This window comes from Musca autumnalis, unplaced genomic scaffold, assembly GCF_047663935.1.
Source record: "Musca autumnalis isolate F117 unplaced genomic scaffold, ASM4766393v1 scaffold_3, whole genome shotgun sequence".
NCBI lineage: Eukaryota > Metazoa > Arthropoda > Insecta > Diptera > Muscidae > Musca > Musca autumnalis.
Window position 1 is genome coordinate 251,082,390 of NW_027411866.1, and position 26,725 is coordinate 251,109,114.

The following is a 26,725-nucleotide window of genomic DNA, read 5'->3' on the forward strand; positions in this document are numbered from 1 at the left end:
CAACAATTGTATATTTATCGATTTCTTCTTTGGACGTTTGCGTATTATTTTTGGAACCTTGGTAGGTAATTTAATTTCTCTTTTTCTTTCTTCCTTAAAAATACAGAAATCACTTTCAGTGGTTTTTTTTTCGTTCCGGTAGTGCATCTCTACTATCCTCGTCGCTATCAATCACTTCTGGAGTATTTAATTGTACAGAAATTGCCTTACGTGCCTGTATACTTGATTGACGTTTCTGGTGTTTAAAATGGCTGTCAATGGTTTTACGTCGTTTTGAAGAGGATTCAAATGATTCGGTGGATGTTTGTGATGAACTAATTTCTGCTGTGGAATCGCCTTCGTTTGATTGTTCAGCTATTACGGAACGTTCATGTACACTGGAACGTCGTTTACCACCAATAGCTTTGGGCATATAATATTCTATTTGATCGAAACCCTTGACGGTGCAATGCAATTCTTTATAGATACGCATCATTTCTCTTTCTGTTGATTTCAAAGATTTGCTCTTTCTTCTGTCTTCTTCTTCGGGAGATTTTGTTGAAGGACTTGTTGGTGTAGTTGGTAAATTTGTATCTCCTGGTATAACGCTTGGCAAAGCTGAACCATCATTGTTTCCAAGCATTGACGACGATGTCGCTAATGGCTCTGTTGGTATGTTCTTTTCATTGTTAACTTCTAGCTTATCGCTTGAAGTTAGACGCTTAATAATTGTTTTTAAAAGTAAATTTTCCAAAGTTGGATTTTTGCTCTCACTAACTTTGATAATGCAAGTTAGAAGCTCTTCGAAGTTTGAATTATTCAAAGAGCCAAAGTTTATTTCATTAATGGATGCAAGTATGATTTGTTTTGTTTCTTCTTCACTAGACCGCGGTGCAGGTTGTGGTGGACTGGACGATGTTTTTAGTTTTTGTAGACTAGAACTTTGTGTAGGTGGTGGGCTAGACGACTTCTTCAGGTTTTGCTCATTGTGTTTTTCGGGCGGATTCGATTCATTGTTATTCTTCATAGCATTTCGAACATCTGAAACTCTGGTAAACAATGGTTTTTCTTCAGCAACAGGCATTTCAGGCTGAGGCTCCTCGACGCTTAATAGATCTACAGTTTCCGCTTCCACGGTTTTTGGAATTTCCATTTCTTCATCACTGGAATCATCCAAAGTTATGGTGTCTGCAACGGTTATGTTTGTAGTTGTCTTGTTACTTTTAGGCTGCTCCTTGTCATTTTCAAAATGATAACGTCTTTTAAAGAGGCTGGTCGTCGCCTCTGATGTTTCTTTAACCTCTTTGGTGGTTGTGTTGTCTTCATTTCTTTTCTTATCTCCCTCAAGTGGTAATATCTTAATATTTGTATCATCACAAATATCTATTTGCTGCAAAAGATTTTTGGTGATATCATCCATATTTTCCTTAATGTTATTTTGTTCTACAGTTTGATCGTTGCTCTCATTTTTGGTCTGTTGTTGCTGCTTGTCTTTTTTGGCTTCGGAGGTTGTTGGAAGATAGGGAACAGATATAGTTTTTAAATCATCATCACTATCATCAATTGGGGAATTCGTTGCAGATTGTTGTCTTGGTGGTGTTAAATTATTATCTTCATCGTCCATTAATTCAGATTTTATGACTAAAGGTTCAAAAACTTTAGCAAAGGGTCCAGTGGGGTTTAAATCTGAAATGGCTTGTGACTGTTGTGGTAACGATGATCCTACTACCGAAGGGACTGGTGTGGTAGTCATTGACTTGGTAGAACATGTATTGCTAGGGCTTTTAGATGCGATTGTCGTGGCCATGTTGGGTGGTTGCTGTTTTTGCGTTTTATTGACAACGACGACTGCTGCGGCTGTCTGTTGTTGGCGTGAAGTATCTTCATGTAGTTTCTGCTGTTCAAGGGTATATATTGAATCATCATTAGTTGCATTTTCTCTTGTAGAGTTGACAATGACATAGTTTAACGCAGTTTGTTCCCTTGGTGGTGGTGTTAATCTATTATCTTCATCGTCCATTGATTCTGATTTTATGATTAAAGGATTAAAGGCTGGGGTGGTAGTCACTGACTTGCTAGAACTGGCATTGCTTCGGCTCTTAGTATTGGTATCAGGAACATCACTTATTGCTGCCAAAATGCATTTTTGAATATTTCCATTTAAATGTTGGGGACCATGATGTTCCCTCAGATGTTTCAGTATGTTGGCCTCATTCAACTGAACAAAATTACAAATATTACAATAATAAAGATACCAGGGTTCACCCGGTTCATAACTATACATAACTTGTATGCCTGAATTGGAACATAATTTCGTATGCTTTTGATGTGATTCAATATCTGGCCGATAGGGTCGACTCAGCCTGCATTTGTTACAATAATAGGCATATTCTCCCGTATGTGAGGAGTAATGATCGTACAATTCAGAAAATGGTTCATTCAAATTTAAGTTACAGAATTTACATTCGATGGAGTAGTAGTAGCCCGCCGGGCCCTTCACTTCTGTGACAAATGGTGTGTTAGAAAGTAAATCATCCAGCTGAGACCTTGACAACCGGGATATATACGATTCAGTTTTATGCTTACGTATGTAGTGATTGGTCAAATTTCTTGGTTTATCATTGCAGAGAACACAACCTCTGTTATTATTTGCATACATTTGACAGTCATTGTTGAGTACATTGAGGGCCTTATGAGAGAGAGCCTTATGTTTTCTTTTAACAGATTTCTTCCGAACAACTGTAAATTTTTTCTTAGCCTTATGAGCCTTATGTTTTCTTTTAACAGATTTCTTCCGAACAACTGTACATTGAGCTTTTGGTTTGGTGGATGTTTCCGGTAATGCATATTTTCTGTCCTCGTCGCTATCATCATTTCTGTCTGGAGTATTTATTTTTTTGGGAATGGAATTACTTGTCTGCTTATTTGATTGGCGTTCCTGGGGCTCAGAGGTTTTACGTCGTTCGGATGGAGATTTAAATGATTCGGTGGATGCTTGTGATGAACTAACCACTGTTGTGGAATCGGCTTCAATTAATAGTTTAGCAATTACAGAATGTACATCTACACTGCAACGTCTTTTGTCACCAATAGATTTTAGTTGATCGAAGTCGTCGCTCTCTTTTGAGATATACATCAATATCGAACTTTCTGAGACAGGATCAACAACGCTTTGTTCTTTTGAGCTTTCAGATAATCGATGTCGTTTATTACCGTTTGCAACTTCCTTGGCTTGTTCTTTGGTAACTTCAGATGGTTGGAGGAATTTATTGGAAATTTCACCTTCCACCTCTTTCGAGGTTTTGTTAGAAGTCTCTTCTGTACAGGCAACTGTGGCGTTGGATGTTGTCGGATATGAAGCAGATAAATCATCATCACTTTTTTCTATTGGTAAAGAAGATTTTGCTTTCAACGATTTAGCCATATTTTCTTTTTCAAAATTATCTTCTTCGCCTTCTGAACACAGATCAACAAATTCAATTATAGCGTCATTGCTGGAGGGTTTCATTACATCCGGTGGAACGGTCTAAAAAACAGTTAATAGATGAATATATGTACATATATAATGGTTTTTTATAAGATGTGTTTATTCTGCCTCTTACCCTATCGTCCATAATTAACAACTTTTAATATTGTTTTATAATATATTGTTAAATTTTGTTAATGTTTTAAGCGTAGTACACACTGACCAACAAAACTGACAGTCATCGAGGTCTATTGAGAATATCTGAAATAAAAGGAAATCATTAGGTTTGTCCATGTCCTTGATAATTTTTACTGAATGTTGCTGAAACACGTATTTTTTGCAATTTTTCCATTATACAACAATAGCTCTGTTCCAGAACTAAAAAGTTTTTACAATTTTTACCACTTTTACACATTTTGCGTTCCAGTACACAAAATTTATATGAAATCGTTTACGACTTTTACAACTTTTACAAGATTAAAAACTTATATTTAGCAATTATACCTATCTAACGACGGGACGTGCAAAAATATTCACCATCCTACCACAATTACGCGTCCGTATTACAGAAATACATTATAATTGAAATCAAATTTAAAGCAGAAAGCCGCGACAGAAACTTATTTAAATGTTTTCGTAGGAACAAAAAATTTCCCTTTAGAATAAATCGCTCATTTACTCAAAGAGTGGCATAACTCAAAAAATGTTTTTTTTTGAGTTAGCAATTTCTATTTTTTCTACGACTTCTACTTTATCATGTGTCAAATTTTCAAGTTTATATCTCTAAAACTCAACGAGTTACAACTTATTTTTTAGGAGTTTGGCATAAATCATCAAAAAAAGTTTTTTGCATTTATGAAGCACTAAAACACATCAAATCATGCTTGATCTTGCACAGAAATTTAGCTCTGATATTTGGCTAGTTCTCTACAAAATATGGTCAAACTAGTTATTTTAGTTTTTGTGTAATAATCTTTTTAAGTTGGGGAGTCAAATTTCAATCCACAACTTAAAACGCGTTTTTCTCGAAACTTGATTTTTTGAAATGTGTCACTCTTTGAGTAAATGAGCGAAATGTATTTCATGTTTTGTTGGACAAACAAGGCCGTCTTTGCTATACTTCTATAGACCGAACTAAGAAAAGATCTCCAATTATCTCTGTTTTTCGCTTCGCTTTCTGGAATACCGCACCTTTTCATATCTTCATCCACTTGTTTGCGCCATCTATTCTTTGGCCTGCCAAATCTGCGTGCACCGCCATGTGACATGTATTCATACGCCTTTTTAGCGGATTCATCATCGCTCATTGTTATGATATGGCCTAGTCAACGCAATCGTTGCATCTCGATACGTTTAACTATGTTCATGTCTTTGTATAGCTGATATAGCTCGTGGTTCATACGACGTCGATATTCACCGTCAACGCAAATCGGCCCGTAGATTTTTCGAAGAATTTGAAAAAAGCGAGTGAAAGAACCAAACGTAGAGTCACAAAAGATTTACGGGATTTACATAGCGTATCGGAACTAGTGTTTGCAACGCAGATGACCTTACGCGCAAATGGAGCCTCCAAAGCTGCAAATGTTCTGAAGGACATCACGAATGGATCACCTAATCGAGATTCCAAATATCAATCTGCTTTCAAATCAGTATCTCAACCGCAGCCAACAGAAATTTCTGGTGATCTTGCACTTTCCGATGTTATTCAAGGTAAAATGACGGTACATGGGTGAATATTGCGAAAATACTAGTTTCTGTGTCCTGAGGCATTTAGGGTTATAAATATTGAAAAAAAAATAAATATTTAGAAACGGAATAAGTAAAACAAATTTTCCTTTAACGATTTTCGTTTTACATATCGTCTGCTCCGTCGGAAAAGGTCGTAAGTCCACTTTTTTTGGAAATCGCGTTTTTGTTACAGGATGATACTACAAGTCAAAACACGTCGTATGATACAAAGAAAATGGTAGTATGTCGCGTTTTTCTATATGTTTTGCCCTTGTTGGAAAAGGTCGTAAGTCCACAAAACGTACAAATTTGAGTACGAAAAGGTCGTAAGTCCACAGGAAAATGTATACTTAAAAAGAATACTACAGCTAATGTAGTTCAGATATAATGTTAAACGTCATCCATGGTTGGGGTACAATGTAAAGAACTAGCCTACACCTTTGGATGATAATCGGATGATATTTGGCGGAGCCTGTGCACCAAACTTTTGAACAAAAATGTGATAATTTTTATATTGCAACGAAAATTTACATTTGAAATCTATTTTCCCCTATAAGCGAACTAATTATGAAAGATGGACTTCTGGCCTTTTCATTGATACAAATTGGGATGCTGTATGTGTTCAAATACCGCATATATTGAAAAATTTGTAAAAAAAATCAAATTTTTTTACTGTTTTATTGTCGTAAATCTTACTTAACTTTATCAACTGGTGATTTGTGGTTTCTCTAGGAATTAATCATGAAATTTAATTGAAGGAAAAGGTCGTAAGGCAAAAATACAAGGTCGTAAGTACAACGTGTCATGTTTTATATTAAATATTAGACGAACCGGTCCACGTTGCTGGCCCTTGAAACAGTTTATATTACCTTTTCTTATGTCAATTAAATTTTTTTGTATCGCAAATTAGTTGGGTATGCAAGTGAATATCAATAACAAGTAAGAACGTCGTTAAATTCGGCTAGCCCGAACTTGTTATACCCTCCACCATCAGTTGTATTGAATTTTACTTCGATTAGTTTCCTTTCGTTTATGAAGTAGACTAAATACCAAATTTCAACAATTTCGGTAAAATAATGTGGCTAACCTTCAAAATACCGAAATTCGGGAGGCACCGTTCTATGGGGCTATATGAAGGCGTGGACCTATATAGACAAATTTATGGGAGAACGTTTTATACCCGAAACGAAGAATAAATACCAAATTTCAGCCATTTCGGAGGAATATTGAGGCCACACACCTTCAAAATACCGGAAATCGGGAGGTACCGTTCTATGGGGGCTATACGAAGGCGTCAATACCAAACATTCTAGAAGTAATAGAAAAAAAATTGCGAGCCGTATCCTAATTTCAAAAGACGGACAGACGGTCATTGTTATACCGACTTAGAGTTTTTCTCTGGTCGGGTCTTATTGCTAAAATATGTACCCAGGATTGGGGAAACGGAATAGTTCGTAAGTTTTATATATATAGCGCATTTAAAAAATAGGGCACAGGTGTAACCCGCTCCTCCGAAATATATAGCCTACTACAAAATATGTAGCCTACTTCCACCAAAGGACATCCCTGTGCATAATCTGAAAATTACATGGAATAAGTACTTAGGGCCGAAGATTGAACAACCGTTGCCTCGCAAATTAATTTTCTGACCGATACTTTCATAACTTTTGCAAAAACACGTTTTTTAAAAATAGGGCCTGCCCCCGCCCCCTCCCCAATTCAAAAAATATAAAGCCTATTTTCACCTCGGTTGTTCCTTGTATATTCTCTGAAATTTTCAAAAAAATCGGTTCAGCCGTTTTTGAGTCTATGCGGAACATACACACATACACACATTGTCTTTTATATATAAGATTTCACACAAAAGTTTTGGTCCATTCAACCCGCTAATAATTATCTCATCACCATGTTAAATTGCAAGCTTATTCTTTGTCTTAAACTCAAATCAATCTTAAATTTTCTCTCCGATCGGAATATTACTGCGATCTACAGGACAGCTACAAAGTCGGGTAAAAATTGTGGGTTTGGTCCATTTCACACCTTTCGATCATAATCAACATCTAATGGGGTCACTTCTGGTCGGAACCCGACCTCTCTAGAAAATTTCGTGATGATCGGTTCAAAATTGAGGCCTGGAGTTTTATTACAATTGTTAATGGATGGACGGACACACATAGCTAGATCGCTTTATCTCGTCAAGATATGAAAAAGTGACAAGGGGAGGGGGTCTACGACGAATACTTCGCGATGTTACACGAATATTGTACAAAACAAACTTATAATACCCTTTCCACGTTCTTTTGTAAAGTATAAATATTTTATTTTAAAAACGTCCGTAAATTGTAGGAAAAGGTCGTAAGTCCCTACAAAAATACAAAACTGTACAAGGAAAAGGTCGTAAGTCCAAAGACATCCAATTATCTCCCAAACGCGACGGAATTTTATCAAACAAAGTACAGGTATTGAAGCGGAATAAATAAAAGAAAAATACTGCCTTTACCACCATAATAAAATCTTTAATACAGAAAGCGCTGGAATGTTTTTTCTTCCTCCTGAAAAATTTATTGAAAGGGACTTACGACCTTTTCCGACGGAGCAGACGATATTTATATGCAAAAAATTGGTCGCAAGGAGCAAAACGTCTTTACCGTGCGTGTCCCCAACCGTTTTGTGTTAAAAAACAAGTAAAAAAGTGTCAGTCGGCTTTGCCGACAGATATATACCCTCAGCCAAAGTGAAGCGAAACTTTTACCTCCGGACAGATAGAATGTATTTCAGGTCTCTTCAGAATTTGGCCCTTTTTGGACATTTGAACTTGCCGACAATAATGTGGAATAGGAATTAACTGCGCTAAGACACAAATGTTGAACTTTTGTAGGGCAGGTACTCTTAGGGAGGACCTATATTGGCCATTTTAGAAGTTTAACTAAATTTTGATAAAATATTAGGAGATCCAAAGTGATATATTTTAAATATTGGGGAGAAGTACCGAAAGTTGTGGACCGGTATTGCCCATGTGACTAAGTTTGGATATAATATGACGAAGACCAAATGTTGGACCAAATCGGTTGAACAGTTCGAGAGTTATCGTGTTCTTCGACCGCCACATATGGTGACATAGGGGTTTTTTACACCTTTCGGGCTGTTTTCGCAAGAAATATGGACTTACCCCTGAAAAAACTTTTACCGTCGTAATGGTGGTAGCGTGTGCAAATAGCTTCAACAAAAATCCAAGTGATTCGATAGCAGGTCTTAAAGTGAACATATCCGAAATTTTGTGTGAGAGGTACCAGAAGGAGTAGACAAATTTAGTCCATATTCGAACCTGATATATATCTGGTAGATATATTAGGATGTGCAAAGTATGGATTACATCGGTCACTCCCTTCAAGAGTTATCGTGCGCAAAATTTTTCCGAACATTTCTGACGTTCTGTGGGGGAGGTACCTGAAGGAGTGGACCGATATAGCCCATCTTCGAATTTAAACTATGTTTTGGTAAAATATTACGTAGGCCAAATTTTGGACCGAATCGACAGATCCGTCCGAGAGTTATCTTGCGCTCCTACCACTACACAAGGTGTCGTAGGGGCTTTTTGCAACTTTCCGGCCATTTTCTCGGGAAGTATGGACTTGCCCCTGATGAAACATGTACCTTCGTATAGGGAACAGTGAATACAAGATGTTACAACAAAAACCAAGGCGATTCGAGAGCAGGTCCTAAACTGAACTTTTCCGAAATTTTGTGTGGGAGGTACTCGAAGGAGTTTACCGATTGAGTCCATATTGGAACCTCATCTAAGTCTGGTAGAAATTTCATAATGTGCAAAGGATGGACCAAATCGGTAACTCCCTTCAAAAGTTATCGTACGCACAAATTTTCCGAACATTTTCGAACTTTTGTGGGGGAGGTACCGGAAGGAGTGGACCGATATAATCCATCTTTGAACTTGAACTAAGTTTGGACAAAATATTACGAAAGCCAAATTTTGGACCGAATCGGCAGATCCGTTCGAAAGTTATCTTGCGCTCCAACCACTACACACGGTGTCATAGGGTATTTTGTAACTTTCAGGCTATTTTCTCAGGAAGTATGGACTTGCCCCTAATAAAACTTACAGCGTCGTATAGAGGACAGCGAATACAACTTGCGTAAACAAAAATCAAAGCGATTCGAGACCAGGTCCTAAACTGAACTTTTCCGAAATTTTGTGTGGGGGGTACCCGAAGAAGTGGACCGATTGAGTCCATATTGGAACCTCATCTAAGTTTGGTAGAAATTACACCATGTGCAAAGTATGGACCGAATCGGTTATTCCCTACAAGAGTTATCGCGCGCACAATTTTTGCGACAATTTTTGAACATTTGTGGGGGAGGTACCTGAAGGAGTGGACCTATATGGCCCATCTTCGAACTTAAATCGAATCTGGACAAAATATTTCGATACCCAAAATTTGAACCGAAACGATTGATCCGTTCGAGAGTTATCGTGCGCACCAGCCAGCCAGACAGACAGACAGACGGACAGACAGACAGACGGACGGACATTGCTAGATCTACTCAAAATTGTCTGAAACGAATATCGTGCAAACATACTTGGGGTCTAAAACCATTATTTCGATGAGGCACATTTTTGGTCGTATCAAAGTGTAAATACCCTCTTTAGCCTAAAGGCTGAGGGTATAAACACTGATATCCATTAATATATTAAAATATTTTATATAATTGAAGTACGCCGAGTTATTCTAGAAGAATGAGCCAAGTCAATTTTGGTTTCATTAATATACATAATTTTATTTTTTAAATTATGTTTTTGAGACATTTTAGTCCTGTGCCAATTTTTTAGTCATTCCCGTGCGCCAATGTGTTTATTAAGAAACAAGTAAGAAAAGTGTTAAGTTCGGTCGGGCCGAACTTTGGTTAAATGGGACAAATATCTTAAAAATTTCTTAAATCAACGACGCGTCACGCGTCATTTTGTATGGGGGCTATACGGAAGCGTGGACCTACATAGCCAAAAGTCCTACGGACATATAATAGATTTTCCCAAAATTTCATCCACCTACGTCAATCCATTCGGACGCTAGAGTGATTTCCACAGACGGACGGACATGGAAAGTCATGTAGAATTGTACGCTGATCAAGAATATATATAGTTTGTGGGATCTACAATGATTAGGTCTTTACGATAACTTAGCAAGCATACGGGTATGTGATGAAAACCGAATCGACTCGATTTGCAAAATCGAAATGGTATATAATCGGAGTGCCGTTGATGATATATATAGTTTTGCTTCGCAAAAGCCCCTTATTTGAATAATATTATTAAAATCCATTTTCAATTTCATTAAAATATTCACAAAAATTGGAAATATACGATTTCGATTTATGGCAAAACGAGTCGAATCGTTTTCCATCACATAGACGATAGACTAATAAATTTATAGACATTTATTTGCTCTCAGCATTTATCTTCGAAATATTCGAAAATTGGTTGATGGCGTTAGTAGCTGTTAGTAGTTTTATTTAAAGTTACTATAGATTTTAAACTATTTATTCTGATAAAAGACAAAATATGGATAATCTTTGGCCAGATCTACATCCTCATATAAACAAATTCAATAAAATATTGTAATTTACCCCAAAACATTGTGTGAAAAGATCAGGCACTGTGCATACCGGCGACACCCACAAAAAAGAAGCACACTACAACTCTCTTTGTCTATGAATTTATTAGTCTATGATTGAAACACACAAAAATTTAAAAGAAAAATTGTGAAACATTGATGAATTTTTGTAAGGCCATGTTTATACCCTCAGCCTTTAGGCTAAAGAGGGTATTTACACTTTGATACGACCAAAAATGTGCCTCATCGAAATAATGGTTTTAGTCCCCAAGTATGTTTGTACGATATTCGTTTCAGAAAATTTTGAGTAGATCTAGCAATGTCCGTCCGTCTGTCTGTCTGGCTGGCTGGTGCGCACGATAACTCTCGAACGGATCAATCGATTCGGTTCAAATTTTGGGTATCGAAATATTTTGTCCAGATTTGATTTAAGTTCGAAGATGGGCCATATAGGTCCACTCCTTCAGGTACCTCCCCCACAAAAGTTCCAAAATGTTCGGAAAATTTGTGGGCACGATAACTCTTGAAGGAAGTAACCGATTTGGTCCATACTTTGCACATCGTGAAATTTCTACCAGACTTAGATGAGGTTCCAAATATGGACTTAATCGGCCCACTGCTTCGGGTACCTCCCACACAAAATTTCGGAAAAGTTCAGATTAGGACCTGGTCTCGAATCGCTTTGATTTTTGTTTACGCAAGTTGTATTCGCTGTCCTCTATACGACGCTGTAAGTTTCATTAAGGGCAAGTCCATACTTCCTGAGAAAATAGCCTGAAATTTACAAAAAACCCTATGACACCGTGTGAAGTGGTTGGAGCGCAAGATAACTCTCGAACGGATCTGCCGATTCGGTCTAAAACTTGGCTTTCGTAATATTTTGTCCAAACTTAGTTCAAGTTCAAAGATGGATTATATCGGTCCACTCCTTTCAGTACCTCCCCCACAAAAGTTCGAAAATGTTCGGAAAATTTGTGCGTACGATAACTCTTGAAGGAAGTAACCGATTTGGTCCATACTTTGCACATTATGAAATTTCTACCAGACTTAGATGAGGACCTGCTCTCGAATCGCCTTGGTTTTTGTTGTAACATCTTGTATTCACCTCAGGGGCAAGTCCATACTTCCTGAAAAATAGCCTGAAAGTTGAAAAACAAACCCTATGACACCATGTTTATGGGTGGAAACGCAAGATAATTCTCGAACAAAATTTGGCCTTCGTAATATTGTTTCCAAACTTAGTTTAAGTTCGTAGATAAGCCATATCGGTCCACCAGGTACCTACCCCACAAAAGTTCAAAAATATTCGGATAACTCTTGATGGGAGTGACCGATTTGGTCCATACTTTACACATTCTCATAATATCTACCAGATATAGATCAAGTTCGAATATGGACTATATTTGTCCACTCAATCCCGTACCTCGCACACAAAAGTTTGGATAAGTTCACTTTAAGACCTGCTATTGAATCACTTTGATTTTTGTTGAAGCAACTTACATTCGCTGCCTCAATTAGGATGGTAAAAGCTGTTTCAGGGCAAGCCTATACTTCTTGAGAAAACAGACCTAGGGGTGTAAAAACCCCCTATGGCACCCCCATGGTCTATGTCGGTCCATTCCTTTAAGTACCTTTTCCCCAAAATTTTTAAACTTTAATCCTAACCAACATTTTGGTCGGTTCATAGGACGAACATTTTGAAACCCTTTAAATACATAAGTTTTTTGTGAAAAAAGTGTTTCAATTTGCACAGCCTGAGGGTGTATCATAGCCGACTGATTTTTTTTTACTTGTTATATTATAGCAATTTGCAGGGTTAACCTTCTTTATGAGGATTTATTTGAAATATAAGCAATGGAATTGACATTTGAAACCCAGTGGGTTTGTTAACATTTTTGACATTTCACAGTACTGAACTGGTTTTTGTTGTAGTTGTTGGCTGATGCATCTATCTGGTAATTGTACCATGTACGGGTGTGTGTGGTGAAAAAAGTAGAGCACATGTATTCTTATGAGAACTACCGAAATACGTCGAGCGTATAATTTTTATAAGTCCCGGTCCACACTAGAGTGATTTCATTGAAAAAATTTCATGAAATTATGCGTCTCTAGATCGACTTCCATAGAAGAGCTGGCAAATGTCAATGATTTTCTTGAAATTTTGCACAAGTAGTTTGCAGAAATGTAAAGGAGAATAAACAATTGCTTTTGTTTTATAAAAAAATAAATTTTACTTTACCGAAAAATGTGTACGTGTGACCACAGACTTACTATCTCACACACACATAACCGAAAAGCAGCGAAATTTCTGTTTATTTCAATGAATTTTAGGTTGGGGATTTTTGTTCCGATAATATCGATAGGCAAAACTATCTATCGATATTGATTTTTTAAAAAATAATCGATATTATCGATAGTGCCATCGATTTTTTGCCAGCTCTATTCCATAGTAGAGTAATGCCATGTTCATACCAGCATTTGAATAACGTAGTTCGTTCTCATAATTACGTACACGAATTAACCCGTTCATACGACATGGTACATAATTCATCGCAACATGATTCATATTTTCATAGTTTTTATTTACTGATTTTAAAGAAAGTTTTGTCCAAAAAACGAGTAAAATTAATTGATATGAACTGATTAACTATTTGTTTTTCTTTAGATATCTATTAAATATTTAATTATATTATTTTCATTCATCTTTTCTATTTTTTCTTACAATTTTGGTGTTTTCGGCACATTTTTTAATTTTTCTGCCAAAATAATTTTTTGGTATACAGACTTTCTGGCAGGAATTTGATTTTTGTTTCTAAATTTTTACGCGAATTTAAAACGGTGAATAAGATATGCAACTGCAATAAAAGAAAAGAGAAAATGTGCTATGATTTGAATGTATACTAGTCGTTAAACCGTTTACTTTTTATTCATGTTTTGCAGTTTTTCTAAAAATGTTTGGGTTTTAAATGAATTTTATATTTTTTTCTGTCATAATTAATTTATTTCGATAAATTCTCTCATTTGTTAGAGATAGGACATATTTTATCGTCGTTCTGCAAGTAATTTAAATTGAACAATGTACACAAATCGTTGTTCGTTCTCAAAATATGAAGTAATTGTATCGTAATTTGTGGTCGAACAACGAATAGAGAGCGAATTACCGCTAGTCTGAACATGGCATAAAATCATAAAATTGCTGTAGTGGGGAATTTGATTTAAGAACTCCTAATTATATGAAATTTTTTAATGAAATTCACGCTAGTGTGGACCCGGGCTATGTTGAAAAAGTTTAACTTTGACAGAACGTTAGTTTGTGTGTGTGTGTGTGTGTGTTTTGTATTTTAAAAACAAAAGCCGAACAAAACATGAAATACAATTCATTGCAAAGAAAAATTATTTGTTTTACGAAAGAAAGAAAAGTATTCACCACTTTTACCACTTTTGTCATTTAATAGGTCTGTTCGATAACACAAAAGTTTGTACAGACTTTTATAAAATGCTGTTCGATAACAAACTTGTTAAATAAAATAGAAACAGTTGTAAGAACTTGCAAATACAGTATGCAAAACTCATATTCGAACACCCTTCAAAAAATGAGTAAAATCGTTATTTATAGCAGATATGGCAGAAACAAGTGTATATATATATATATATATATATATATATATACAGTGTTGTGCATATCAAAAGCAACAAATCGAGGATTTTGAATTAATTCAATTTTCGGATCCGTTAAAATTTTTAAAAATGTAATATTTTGTGCCCAGTTGTTTTTTTATTGTGTACTGAGAGCTTTCAACAAGTTGTTTCTGTACTTTGTAGTTGGATGGGATAACAACAACAACAATATTGACTGATCCTCGAGAACGGGGATTGCAAAACAAAAGCAACAATAGAATATTATTAAAAATGGTAGTGCCATCGGTGTAAATTAACTGTACTTTTGACTTAAATTTATCTTTTGGGACATGGTAGTGTCATTTTAGAAAGAATTTGAATTTGTTATCCTAACAGGGTTGCCACTTTCTACCACTTTTCCCAGGGTCTGGGGAAAATATCATAATACCCTCAAATCAAAATTTTTTCCCTCATATAAAAATTTAAATTTTAAAATATTCATTTGGAAATTGGATTAATATCAACCGTTCTTTTGTTTACCGCATAATAAAAAAGTTAAACAACCGAATAGTGGTAAATACAATACATCCAGGTGTAAGCCCCTTGTGGCCAACGGGACATTGTGGCTAGAAATGCTGAGTAAACTTTAAAAATAATGCGAATAGGAACCCCCAAGTATTAGTTGGGGCTCTTATTTCCGATATATGGCTCAGAGTACTTCGCAGTAGAAGTTTTGAAAACAATTTGAAAAGTTATACACTGGCCAAGAAACTATTGTCATACCCAAAGGAAGACAATTTGTGAAACACCGGTAGAAAATTCAATGTTTTAAGTGGTTTTAACGACCCAATATGATTTTTTTATTTTATGTTTAATCAATATTATTAAAAATAAAATTAAATAACAAAAAATATAAAAAAAACTGAATAATTTAGCCATATGACGATAGTTTACCCACTGTTGGTTGAAACAATGGGTTCTTGACCGTTGTGTTGTTTGAGTTGGAAGCTGTATAACTTTTCAAATTGTTTTCAAAACTTCTACTGCGAAGTACTCTGAGCCATATATCGGAAATAAGAGCCCCAACTAATACTTGGGGGTTCCTATTCGCATTATTTTTAAAGTTTCCTCAACATTTCTAGCCACAATGTGCCGATGGCCTCAAGGGGTTTACACCAGGATGTATTGTGTTTACCACTATTCGGTTGTTTAACTTTTTTATTATGCGGTAAACAAAAGAACGGTTGATATTAATCCAATTTCCAAATGAATATTTTAAAATTTAAATTTTTATATGAGGGAAAAAATTTTGATTTGAGGGTATTATGATATTTTCCCCAGACCCTGGGAAAAGTGGTAGAAAGTGGCAACCCTGTTAGGATAACAAATTCAAATTCTTTCTAAAATGACACTACCATGTCCCAGAAGATAAATTTAAGTCAAAAGTACAGTTAATTTACACCGATGGCACTACCATTTTTAATAATATTCTATTGTTGCTTTTGTTTTGCAATCCCCGTTCTCGAGGATCAGTCAATATTGTTGTTGTTGTTATCCCATCCAACTACAAAGTACAGAAACAACTTGTTGAAAGCTCTCAGTACACAATAAAAAAACAACTGGGCACAAAATATTACATTTTTAAAAATTTTAACGGATCCAAAAATTGAATTAATTCAAAATCCTCGATTTGTTGCTTTTGATATGCACAACACTGTATATATATATATATATATATATATATATATATATATATATATATTGCATAGAAAATATTTACGAAAAAATTACATGAAACTAAAATATATTTTGATATGAATTTGTAATCGTTTCAGTAATAATGTTTTTTTACTTGTGTGGGTTATTGGCCTACAGCAAAACCTGCTTCTCTAGGTGAGGGTATATATATATATATATAAAATATATTTTAACTAGTTCCATCATTGTAGTGCCTTAAGGCACTCCAATTTTGTTATCCAACATATATTATAAATTTCGGGAACAGGGCAAAAGGTAACAGCAATGTCTTACCTAGTATATGTATATGTACTATTATTTCTTTAAATCTGTGCTTTTTGTTCTAGTCTATGAATTTAATTCATTTTTTTACAGTTTTATAGATAATTTTAATTAGTAAAATATATGTTTTCATGTAATATTAAATTAATTAAATTAAGTATTCACAATATCATTCAATTTGATTATTTTTATTGTCTGCTTTATTAAACCCATTGGCTTGTTTTCACTGTTCACTGGGGGTAACAACCGAACAATTCGATGATTCACTAAACTATAATCTTTAAGAGAAAACCATTGGCAAAATAACTAGTTAATAGATTGCAATTATTTACATTATTTGTTGAAATTTTACTGGTTATTGCGTTGTTGCATATCTGTTACTACTTATACAATCTCTCGGTCAGTAATATTTTTTTAACGCCGATACGATTAAATGCAATCGCCTTCATATATTATACCCCGGTAAAGGCCGCGGCACATACGGTTTGTTGAGCGCATGTGCCAGGTAGGGATACGTATTACCAAACAAAAATCGATCTTTTGATTCTTACTTAGAACTCAAGAATCGATCTTTCGATCTTTAGATTCTTATTTAGAACTCAAAAATCGATTTTTCGATTATTACGTAGGAATCAAAAATCGATCTTTAAAAATGTTGAACAGTAGTTTGTCTCGGTCCACACTAGAGTAATTTCATTGAAAAAACTTCATGAAATTATGCGTTTCTAGATCGACTTCCATTGTAGAGCAAAATCATAATATTGTTGTAGTGGGGAATTCGACCTAAGAACGCCTAACTTCATGAAACTTTTTAATGAGATTTACTCAAGTGTGGACCTAGACTTTATGACGAAAAAGCAGGGTAAAGCAGTATGGTGTTTTCGTGCCTTGTTTCGAATACGCAGCTATCGTCAAATTATTTTTGTATTCTAAATGACGCAAAATGTTGCCTGTTTTAGCAAATAAATGACGAAACAGTCCTAAAACCTGTTTTTCGTGCTAGTGTAAAGAGCACATTAACACATGGTTTAATAAGAAAGGTTAGCCAAAGCTTTAGTCAATTTAAATTTTTTTCATTCGAGTATGCCTAAAACTTCAAAACAATATAAACAAACTGTGTATGTGTGTGTGGTGTTTGAATGATATGCCAAACAATTTTAAAAACAATCGAATTCAATGATTTTTAAAATTGTTTTTAAACCATTTGTATGGAAGAAATTGGTGAGATTTGCATAGAAACAATCAGTTTATCATATCCACAACTCGATTATGTGGAGAAAACTTAACTCTTCATTCATTTTTGGCGTTTTTTATAAAATGCTCAAAAATGCATTGTAAACAAACCCACATGTTGCTTTTATTTTGAAGTTTTAGGAATTCAAGAAAAACAAGGGTTCTATAGATGTTTTTCATTTAAATCTACCTCTATACTTATACCATGCATTAACAGGATTAAAAGCCTTTTTAGATTAGCACATTATATGATTTAGTTTTACGAAATCCTAGAAATTAATGAAGTTTATTTACATTTGCTTTTTGCGTTATTTGTTTACATATACACACGCACGTAAAAACACATACACACGCACACAATCCACGGACACGATAATTTTAATTAGAAAAAACAGGAATTTCACAGCATAAATATTTATCAACTGAGTTGACTTAATTCAAAAACCAAAAACTTATTTTTTTTATTTTTGCCTTATTAAGGCGAAGGTAATTTATAGTGATATTTAATTAATTCTCTTTCGAGTTGCGCTTATTAGACCTATTATATACATTGAAAAATTAGGAGTGTACCGAAGTCCCACGCATTCAACCATTACGCTACGTTTCACGGGTGGTTAAGCCTATATTCAGGCGTATTGAATGTTGTTTTTGTGGCAGACGAAGGCAAAGCTTGGGAACTAGTATATATGTATATCGCACTTCATTATATATACTAGTTCCCAAGCTTTGCCTTCGTCTGCCACAAAAACAACATTCAATACGCCTGAAGATCGGCTTAACCACCCGTGAAACGTAGCGTAATGGTTGAATGCGTGGGACTTCTGTAGACTCCTAATTTTTCAATGTATATAATAGGTCTAATAAGCTCAACTCGAAAGAGAATTAATTAAAAAAAAACTTAATTCTTGCAAGTTATTTTAACAATTTATTTTAACTTTTCTTATTGTTTAAGTATTTTTGTTTTTCTCCATCATACAACAATTACATAAAACAGTTGCATTTTTCGGTAGTTTATGAAAAAAAGCTGTTTAGAATAAATGACGCAGCTATCGTCATTTATTTTTGTATGGTAAATGACGAAAAATTTTGTCTGTTTTAGCAAATAAATGACGATACGCCCCTAAAACCTGATTTTTGTTCTAATGTAAAAAGCATATAATAGTACGTTTATATATAACCGGATTTAACAAACCCACTACGTTTCAAATGTCAATTCCATTGCTTATATTTCAAATAAATTCTCATAAAGAAGGTTAACACTGCAAAAGTCTATAATATAAACATGGCCTAACCCAGTGGATTTGGGTTTCAAATGTCAATTCCATAGCGCACATATCAAATAAATCCTCAAAATGTGGTTTAAACCGGTAAAAACCTCCAGTGAAAGTCCCAATTTACATTGGGCGAGTTTACTTGCGGCAATTGTCATTTTGTAGGAGAGAGAGGTGAGGCATATGGTAACCCTTTGCCTCTCAGCACCCTCTCTCACCTACAAACTGACAATTGCCGCAAGTAAACTCGCCTAATGTAAATTGGGACTAACCGTGCTATTAGCCTTATGACACACGCTGAAACTTGCATTAAAACTTTCCCGATTTATAGGGGTTCTCAAATCGAATTACCCACTACAGCAAATTAATAAAATTACTCTATTATCTATGGAACTCGATATAAGAGCGCATAATTTCATGAAATTTATTTCGCTTTTAAGCCACACGCTGAAACTATCATACGAAACTTTCCCATTATGTTGGCGTTCTTTGTCCCGGGCCACACTACAGTAATTTCACTGAAATTTTGATATGAAATTATGCGTCTCTATATCGACGTCCATAGTAGAGTAATACGGCGTTTATATTATAGTTTTTTGCAGGGTTAACCTTCTTTATGAGGATTTGTTTGAAGTATATACAATGGAAATGACATTTGAAACCCAGACCCACTGGGTTAACCTTGTTATATATAAACGGCCTATAAAATCATAAAATTGCTGTAGTGGGGAATTCGATTTAAGAACACCTAATTTCATGAAATTTTTCAATGAAATTCATACTAGTGTGGACCAGGACTTAGGTCGAGTTCCCCAATACAGTAATTTTATAAAATTACTTTAGTATGGAACTCGATCTATGAACGCCAAAATAATGGGAATGTTTCGTATGAAAGTTTCAGCATGTGGCTTTAGAGAATGGACAAAGTTACTCTAAAGCCACACGCTGAAACTTTTATGTAAAACTTTCCCATTATTTTGGCGTTCTTATAGCCCGTTTCCACGGTACGTCGTTCGTTCTCTATTCGTCGTTCGACCCTCAAATACGAATAAATTACTTGATTCCCCATACAAAATTCTGAGAACGAACGAAGATTTTTCTATGTTGTTCAAGTAGAAATACTCTCCGAACAACAATAAAATATGTCCCATCCCTAACAAATGAGAGAATTTATCGAAAAAAATAATTATGACATGTCTAAATTCAAAATTGAAAAATTTGTTGAAAACACAAAAACTTTTAGAAAAAAGGAAAAAGATGAATGAAAATTAATGAACTAAACATTTTATATAGATGCAGAAGGAAGATGGTTGTGTTTCCTTCTTAATTCCACACACATTTCTTGTCCATTAGTTCAAAATCGCGTAAAAAATCAGAAACAAAAAGGAAACAAATAACTGAAAGTCTGTATGCACAAACATTGTTTTGACATGTCTCTCTCTCTCTTTAATTTTGAAAATAGAAAGATATAAAAATATATTGAAAATACAAAATTATTCAGAATTTATGGAAAAAATGAAAGAAATGTGTGTAGATAAATATAGAAGATACATTTAAAGGAAAATCTATTGTTTTCCTATTCATATAATGTATATTTTATGTGTTTTCGGTCCTAATTTTCGTGAAAACAAGGAAACAAATATAAAAGAGATTTTGTTTATGTTTCTGTTAATTACGAATGGTGTCGTGGAAACGGGTTAATTTGTGTACGTCGTTCGACAGGCGAACAACGTAATTGAAACGCTCGTGTGAACATGACATTAGGTCGAGTTCCCCAATACAGTAATTTCATAAAATTACTTTAGTATCTCTTATGTGACACGCTAAAACTTTCATACGAAACTGTCCCATTTTTTGGCGTTCTTAGGTCGAGTTCCCCATTACACTAATTTCATAAAATTACTTTTGTATGGAACCCGATCTATGAACGCCAAAATAATGGGAAAGTTTCGTATGAAAGTTTTAGCGTGTAACATAAGAGTATGTTACACGCTAAAACTTTCATACGAAACTTTCCCATTATTTTGGCGTTCATAGATCGAGTTCCATACAAAAGCAATTTTATGAAATTACTGTAATGGGGAACTCGACCTAAGAACGCCAAAATAATGGGAAAGTTTCGTATGAAAGTTTTAGCGTGTAACATAAGAGTATGGAACTATATCTATAAACGCCAAAATAATGGGAAAGTTTCGTGCGTGTGGCTTTAGAGTTATGCGATTTTCCATCCAAAGTCAAAGTCGATTTTTAGACATTTGACTGAAAAAATCGATTAATCGAAAGTCGATTTACCTATCCCTAGCCTCGGTCAGTAGTATCTTTTTGACGCCGAAACGACTAAATGTAATCGTCTTCGAAGTGATAAGTAAAAAAATCATTTGTTAACAGCATTTTCAGGGATTTTCCCCAATTCGGGAATATTTTTTATAAATTGTGCCTTGTTCTCTAGGGAGAACGTTTCAACTAAGGTCTATTTAATAAAGTCATGCAATACAACAGCATCAAATAAATAAAAAACTTTGTTAAAGTTTTCATACTATGAATCCACAATGACGTCCACCCATTTACGTCACTTATAATTTCATCATGACTGCAACGATAGTTCGTTTATAACGCACACAGACACATACCACAATATAAGTGGTTTTGCATTGTAAAATAACAACTTTTAACGCACTACATTAAAGCTGAAAACACATCCAACGTTTGAGTAATGTATTGTGTCATTTCTGGTAGAAGAATAAAGAATAATTTTATTCATCTACCATGATACAATGATACAAGGTAACCTCACGCTCACAACTCGCATAGTTGTATTTGCTTTGCCGTCCCTTCATTGACAAAATGTTTTTGACAAACTTTGTATATGTTAAAACATATATACATATGTCAGTTATATTTACAATTTCAAATTGTAATAAAATTTTATTCTTTCAAATTTTGATTAATATTTTAAGGGAAAATAAATTGCCATTTCAAATTTTCGACAGACAATGGCACAGCCCATATCGGGAGATTTGCTTGCGGGTTGTGACAGTGGTGGTTTCTTCGATGCTATGAGACCTGTGTTAACCAGAAGTTTCCCAAACAATTAATTAAACAATTGTCAACAATTTTGGAAACATCGCTGCATGGAACAACACAATAACAATAGAGGTTTCAATAACACCAACTCCTCCCCCACCTAAAAATTCAGATCTTCGGAAAAAAATTAAAAAAAATGAAGCCCAATAAATCTGAAGTCGCCAGCGGTGATGCTCGTGGTGGATTGGAATGTTAATGGCTCATCCACAGCCCATTAGATTTGAAGAAGATAAAAGTGAAACAATAACAAAATAAAAATTGTTGCCCAAATTGTTTCTCTATGAAAGACAAGAGCATGGTGGATGCGATGCGGCATCCAATAACCAGGATAATTTCTTTGAATTTTCCACCCAGTCACCACGCAATACCTCAAAGGGTTCACTTGCTAAGAAACTAGACAAACCTGTGACAGGTCAACTACGAATTGCCACAGAAAGCAACACACTCATGACTCAAAATTCTAAAAGTGTTTGCGATATCGAAACCCCTGATCAAGGAAAGACTAAATCAAAACCTTTGGCGTCATTCCATGAAACTCAATCATCTTCTGCTTCCCCAACATCTTCTATGGAAAACAAAAGATGCTCTGGAAATGAGTAATGTTTGACACTAAAATCAACATTATTAAGAACTCCACATGTATGCCAAATCATGGTCCAATATCTTCAAATAATCTATCAAAAATTCATGAAGATTCAATACATATAAAGGACGAGGACATATCAGCATAAAAAATTGTCTAAATTAAGTTTTTAGATAACTCATTTTGGAATTATAGCATCGATGTCAGGCAATCGGAATGTGTTGCTATACTATATGATACCTACCCCACAAACACATACAATGCTATTTATTTAGACTTATTATTTCTACATTTATGTCTACTTCTCCTTTTATTGTTTTTTATAGTTACAGAAAAATATCTAATAAAAAAAACTATATTACAAAATTTCTTCGTAACTTTTTAATACTAACGCACAGTGGATCCACTTGTATGGAGAAAGTGGCCAAAAATATTTCAAGTGTAAATATCAAGCTAATTCGTCGTTTAAAGCTTTGTGCTGTTGCGAAGATTGTTTTAAGAAAGCATGAGCGTAACATTCTCCCCCCTTCCCCTCTGGAGGGGGCTTACGGTAAGAATCGTTTTATGCAGTTAATACAAAATTGCATGAATAAAAGTCCCGACTATCTTATGATGCAGAAATAGGCATCTAGAAACAAAACAATCTCCAAAACAACATAAAATCCAACCAATTTAGCGGATCAAAAAATAGATATTTTTGTCTGAAAATTGCAAAAAATTTTAATATAGATCTTATAGCGTTCTTCCAGGAAAGCAGACACCGCCCATATAAGACAAATTTGGAAGAAGATTTCTTCGCCTTGACGTTGATGCCAATTTTGTTAATGTACATGGTCAGATATCGGTATTATACGCTAATATATCCATTGAAACCCTTTTCTAAGGCAGTTTAGTCAGCGACCCACCATTTATAGTCTGGCACTAGATGGCAGCTGATATTACTACTGAATAATCTTAAACCCATGACCTACATTGGAAAATTAATCCCGAGGTGGGCACTGGTGGACTAAGAAAACATACAGATAACTGGAATTCCACAACACTCTCAAACACTGTTTTTTAAAGAAAATTAAGCTATTATCCCCTCCTTCAAAATCCACTACAATATTTTTCAATACGTATAAGTTTCGCGATATTTAGAATATATTTACAGGCACTTAAAATATTGGGTGTTCTCACAACAAATGTTCTGATTTTGGAGTCATTCTTAAGAAGTGCTCGTTTGAATGAAACAAAAACTAATATATTTTTAAAAAGCTCCATGTCATAGCTGCGGATATGCCAGATGTTGTACCAAAACTTTGACATTATTTTTTTATTTTTGGCCAATGGGTGGATCCACTTTGTAACGGCCTAGAAAGATAAAAATCAGTAACGTCAGCTTTTTAATTTTTTCCACTTCTTGACCTTATCTGCAGCAATGGTACGTTTTTCTGCAGCCAAAGCGAGGGAGCAGCGGCGAACCCCGACATAAGGATATAACTTGATAAGTTGACGAATTTTGGACAATGGATTGAGACGACAACAATGACGGAAGTCTTTCTTGCGGAGTCAAGGAGTGCGTTACGGATTTCTTCAGATTTGAGAAGGCGAGATAAACCGGTGCTGGTCATCTTGGATTGAGGAACATTGCATCCTTCTTCCGAGATCTGCAGATTTCCAACTATGAAATTAAAAAGCGCATACAAATATTATTTGTCTTTTCTCATTTCGTATTCAGCTTGAAAGTGGTAAATTGACTTACCAGGTCGGTTTTTGTTGTAGCAAATATGTTCCTTCGAGTGTTATATCAGTTACCATGTTCTGATTCATCTGTGTGTGGACTTAAAAATTCTACAGCATGGACCCGTTGCATCCCCAATACGAATTAAGGCGTCTGCATTGTACGGATCTTAACTAGGCTAAAACCACTCGCGTTTGCATTGGCAGCTGGCGTTCTTCTGCTGCGATGGATGGGAGGTGGTCTCCAGTACGCTGGTGGACTGTGTGGCAGTAGATGTAAGGCTAATATTTACATATTATTAAGATGGAAGAATTCCGATTTCCTTTTGCATATTTTAGTATATTTCCACACAACTGCAATATATCCACATGGGCAGCGATGCCTGTTTATTTTTTGCACAACGCTTACAACTTTTTATTACCAATTTTTTCGAAAAATACTTAAAAAACATTTAATATACACAATTGGTCTTTTCCAGTACTGCAAGAATCTACTAATTTGTACTATTTTTTTTGATAACATAAAGGAAAAATTGTTATCGTAGTAAAAAATAGTAGCTTCTTGCAGGTTCTGGAACAGAGCAAATATTTCAAAAGAATAAAGAATGTAAACAAACAATATATTTTGTTATTGTTGTCATTGACATACAATAACAACAACTTTCATATTGTTTAGAATGAATGGTTGTATTTGGCAGCTCAAGGACGGTTTTTACAAATGAGATTACCTTCTTATTGTGCCATGTTCATCTACCAGAAATGACACAAAACTTTACTCAAACGTTGGATGTGTTTTCAGCTTAATTGTCACATAGACTTTTCTTTTGGGTAAAACATATATGTATACTTCTATTGGCTATATCACACCATATGTTTTTTCAGATGTATGACATCAGCTGTAGTGGGATTCTGTAACTCATTTTTGCTGTTATCGATAATTGTCGGTAAAATTAAAATGCTTATAATTTCGATAATTAACGAAATTTTTCGGTAAGTTAACGATGAATAGAAAGTAGTCGCTAGCCTCTACCGACACAAACAGTGATGCCAACTTTTGACTATTTTGTTCGTCGGATGTGAATTGTTATGCGAGTTAAGGGAAGTACACACTATCATTCAAAACTGACAGTCAACGTACTTTTAGGACAGTTTTTTTGGCAAATAACAACTTTTATTTAGCTAAAAACGTTTTAAATACAATACATATATACGGTATTATTTAGTGATTACAAAAGAAAATTTTCAGATATGCTTTGATATTCACGAAATAGACCTCGATGCTTGTCAATGTGTACTATACTTTAAGCCTTCTTCATACTAAGGCTAATTTGCTCTATATTCGTTGTTCGAACCCAAATTACGATATAATTACTTCATTTCCCATAAAAAAATTTGAGAACGAACAACATTGTTCGATTTAAATTACTTTCAGAACGACGATAAAATGTGTCCCATCTCTAACAAATGAGATAATTTATCGAAATAAATTATGACAGAAAAAATAAAAAATTAAAAATGTTTTAAAAATCCAAACCTTTTTAGAAAAACTGCAAAACATGAATGAAAAGAAAACGGTTTAACGACTAGTATACATTCAAATCATAGCAAATGTTGTCTCCTCTTTCATTGCAGTTGCATTTCTTGTCCTTCGTTTCAAATTTGCATACAAATTTAGAAACAAAAATCAAATGCCTGCGGGAAAGTCTGTATACCAAAAAGTTATTTAGGCAGGTCTCCCTCGTTAATTTGTAAAATAGAAAATTTTTAAAATATACTGAAAACACCAAAATTTTGAGAAAAAAATAGAAAAAATGAATGAAAATAATATAATTTAATATTGATATATTATATATTACCGCCTGTTCATGTATGTCGCACGGAAACCCGTACGAAAGGAAAGCAGTCACTCGCTTCCGTCTAAAAATGCGTTCATGTATTTCGCAAACTATCGTGCGACTGCCGTTACGTATCCTATCCGAAATACTACTAATTTGAATGTACATTTGTACAACTATGTTCCATAAATGAGAGCCAAATGAGAAATGAAAACAAAATCCACATATACATACAAATATTGGAATATGTGTGATTTGTTTTGTTTGAAAAATAAAATGTGTCGGTATTTTGAATTATTTTATTTAATTGATTTCTTCAAAATAATGAATGAAAGCGCCATTGAAACGTATCTGTAAAATTTTTATTTTGTTTCAAGAATGTGTTGCATAAATTTGTTTTAAGATTTTCGGTGTTATTCGCGAGTTTATATTCTACTCGGCAGCTACAAAGCAAGTGAGTGATTTTGACATTCTCTTTCTATAAGAGACAGTCCTTTCGAAATACATAAACCCAAATTTAATGGAAAAGTGTACGTTTACGTGTTATTTCGTAGGGCTTG

General features: G+C 34.6%; 1 protein-coding gene and 2 long non-coding RNA genes across 7 annotated transcripts; 1 reads left to right on the top strand and 2 right to left on the bottom strand.

Annotated features, from left to right (window-relative positions):
- Nucleotides 1–80: 80 nt before the first annotated feature.
- Nucleotides 81–16,968, bottom strand: LOC141399324 (uncharacterized). 4 transcript variants are annotated; one of them, XM_073977831.1, is made up of 4 exons: nt 16,770–16,842; nt 16,450–16,715; nt 3,582–3,706; nt 81–3,505 (listed from the first exon to the last, which is right to left on the bottom strand). In XM_073977831.1, the coding sequence occupies exons 3-4, from the start codon at nt 3,591–3,593 to the stop codon at nt 116–118; spliced, it is 3,402 nt and encodes a 1,133-aa protein (XP_073833932.1). In that variant the 5' UTR covers nt 3,594–3,706; nt 16,450–16,715; nt 16,770–16,842; the 3' UTR covers nt 81–115. The 4 variants fall into 4 exon arrangements, with proteins under 4 accessions (XP_073833932.1, XP_073833933.1, XP_073833934.1 ...); XM_073977832.1 differs by having other exon boundaries at nt 16,790–16,839; XM_073977833.1 differs by lacking the exon at nt 16,450–16,715 and having other exon boundaries at nt 16,770–16,968.
- A 4,318-nt stretch (nt 16,969–21,286) lies between these two features.
- LOC141399332 (uncharacterized) lies at nt 21,287–22,974 on the top strand. The gene is made up of 2 exons (XR_012411821.1): nt 21,287–21,651; nt 22,021–22,974. It is a non-coding gene; the product is annotated as an uncharacterized lncRNA (long non-coding RNA).
- LOC141399331 (uncharacterized) lies at nt 22,892–25,536 on the bottom strand. 2 transcript variants are annotated; one of them, XR_012411820.1, is made up of 3 exons: nt 25,059–25,536; nt 24,353–24,770; nt 22,892–24,271 (listed from the first exon to the last, which is right to left on the bottom strand). It is a non-coding gene; the product is annotated as an uncharacterized lncRNA (long non-coding RNA). The 2 variants fall into 2 exon arrangements; XR_012411819.1 differs by lacking the exon at nt 25,059–25,536 and having other exon boundaries at nt 24,353–24,897.
- Between the last annotated feature and the right edge of the window lie 1,189 nt (nt 25,537–26,725).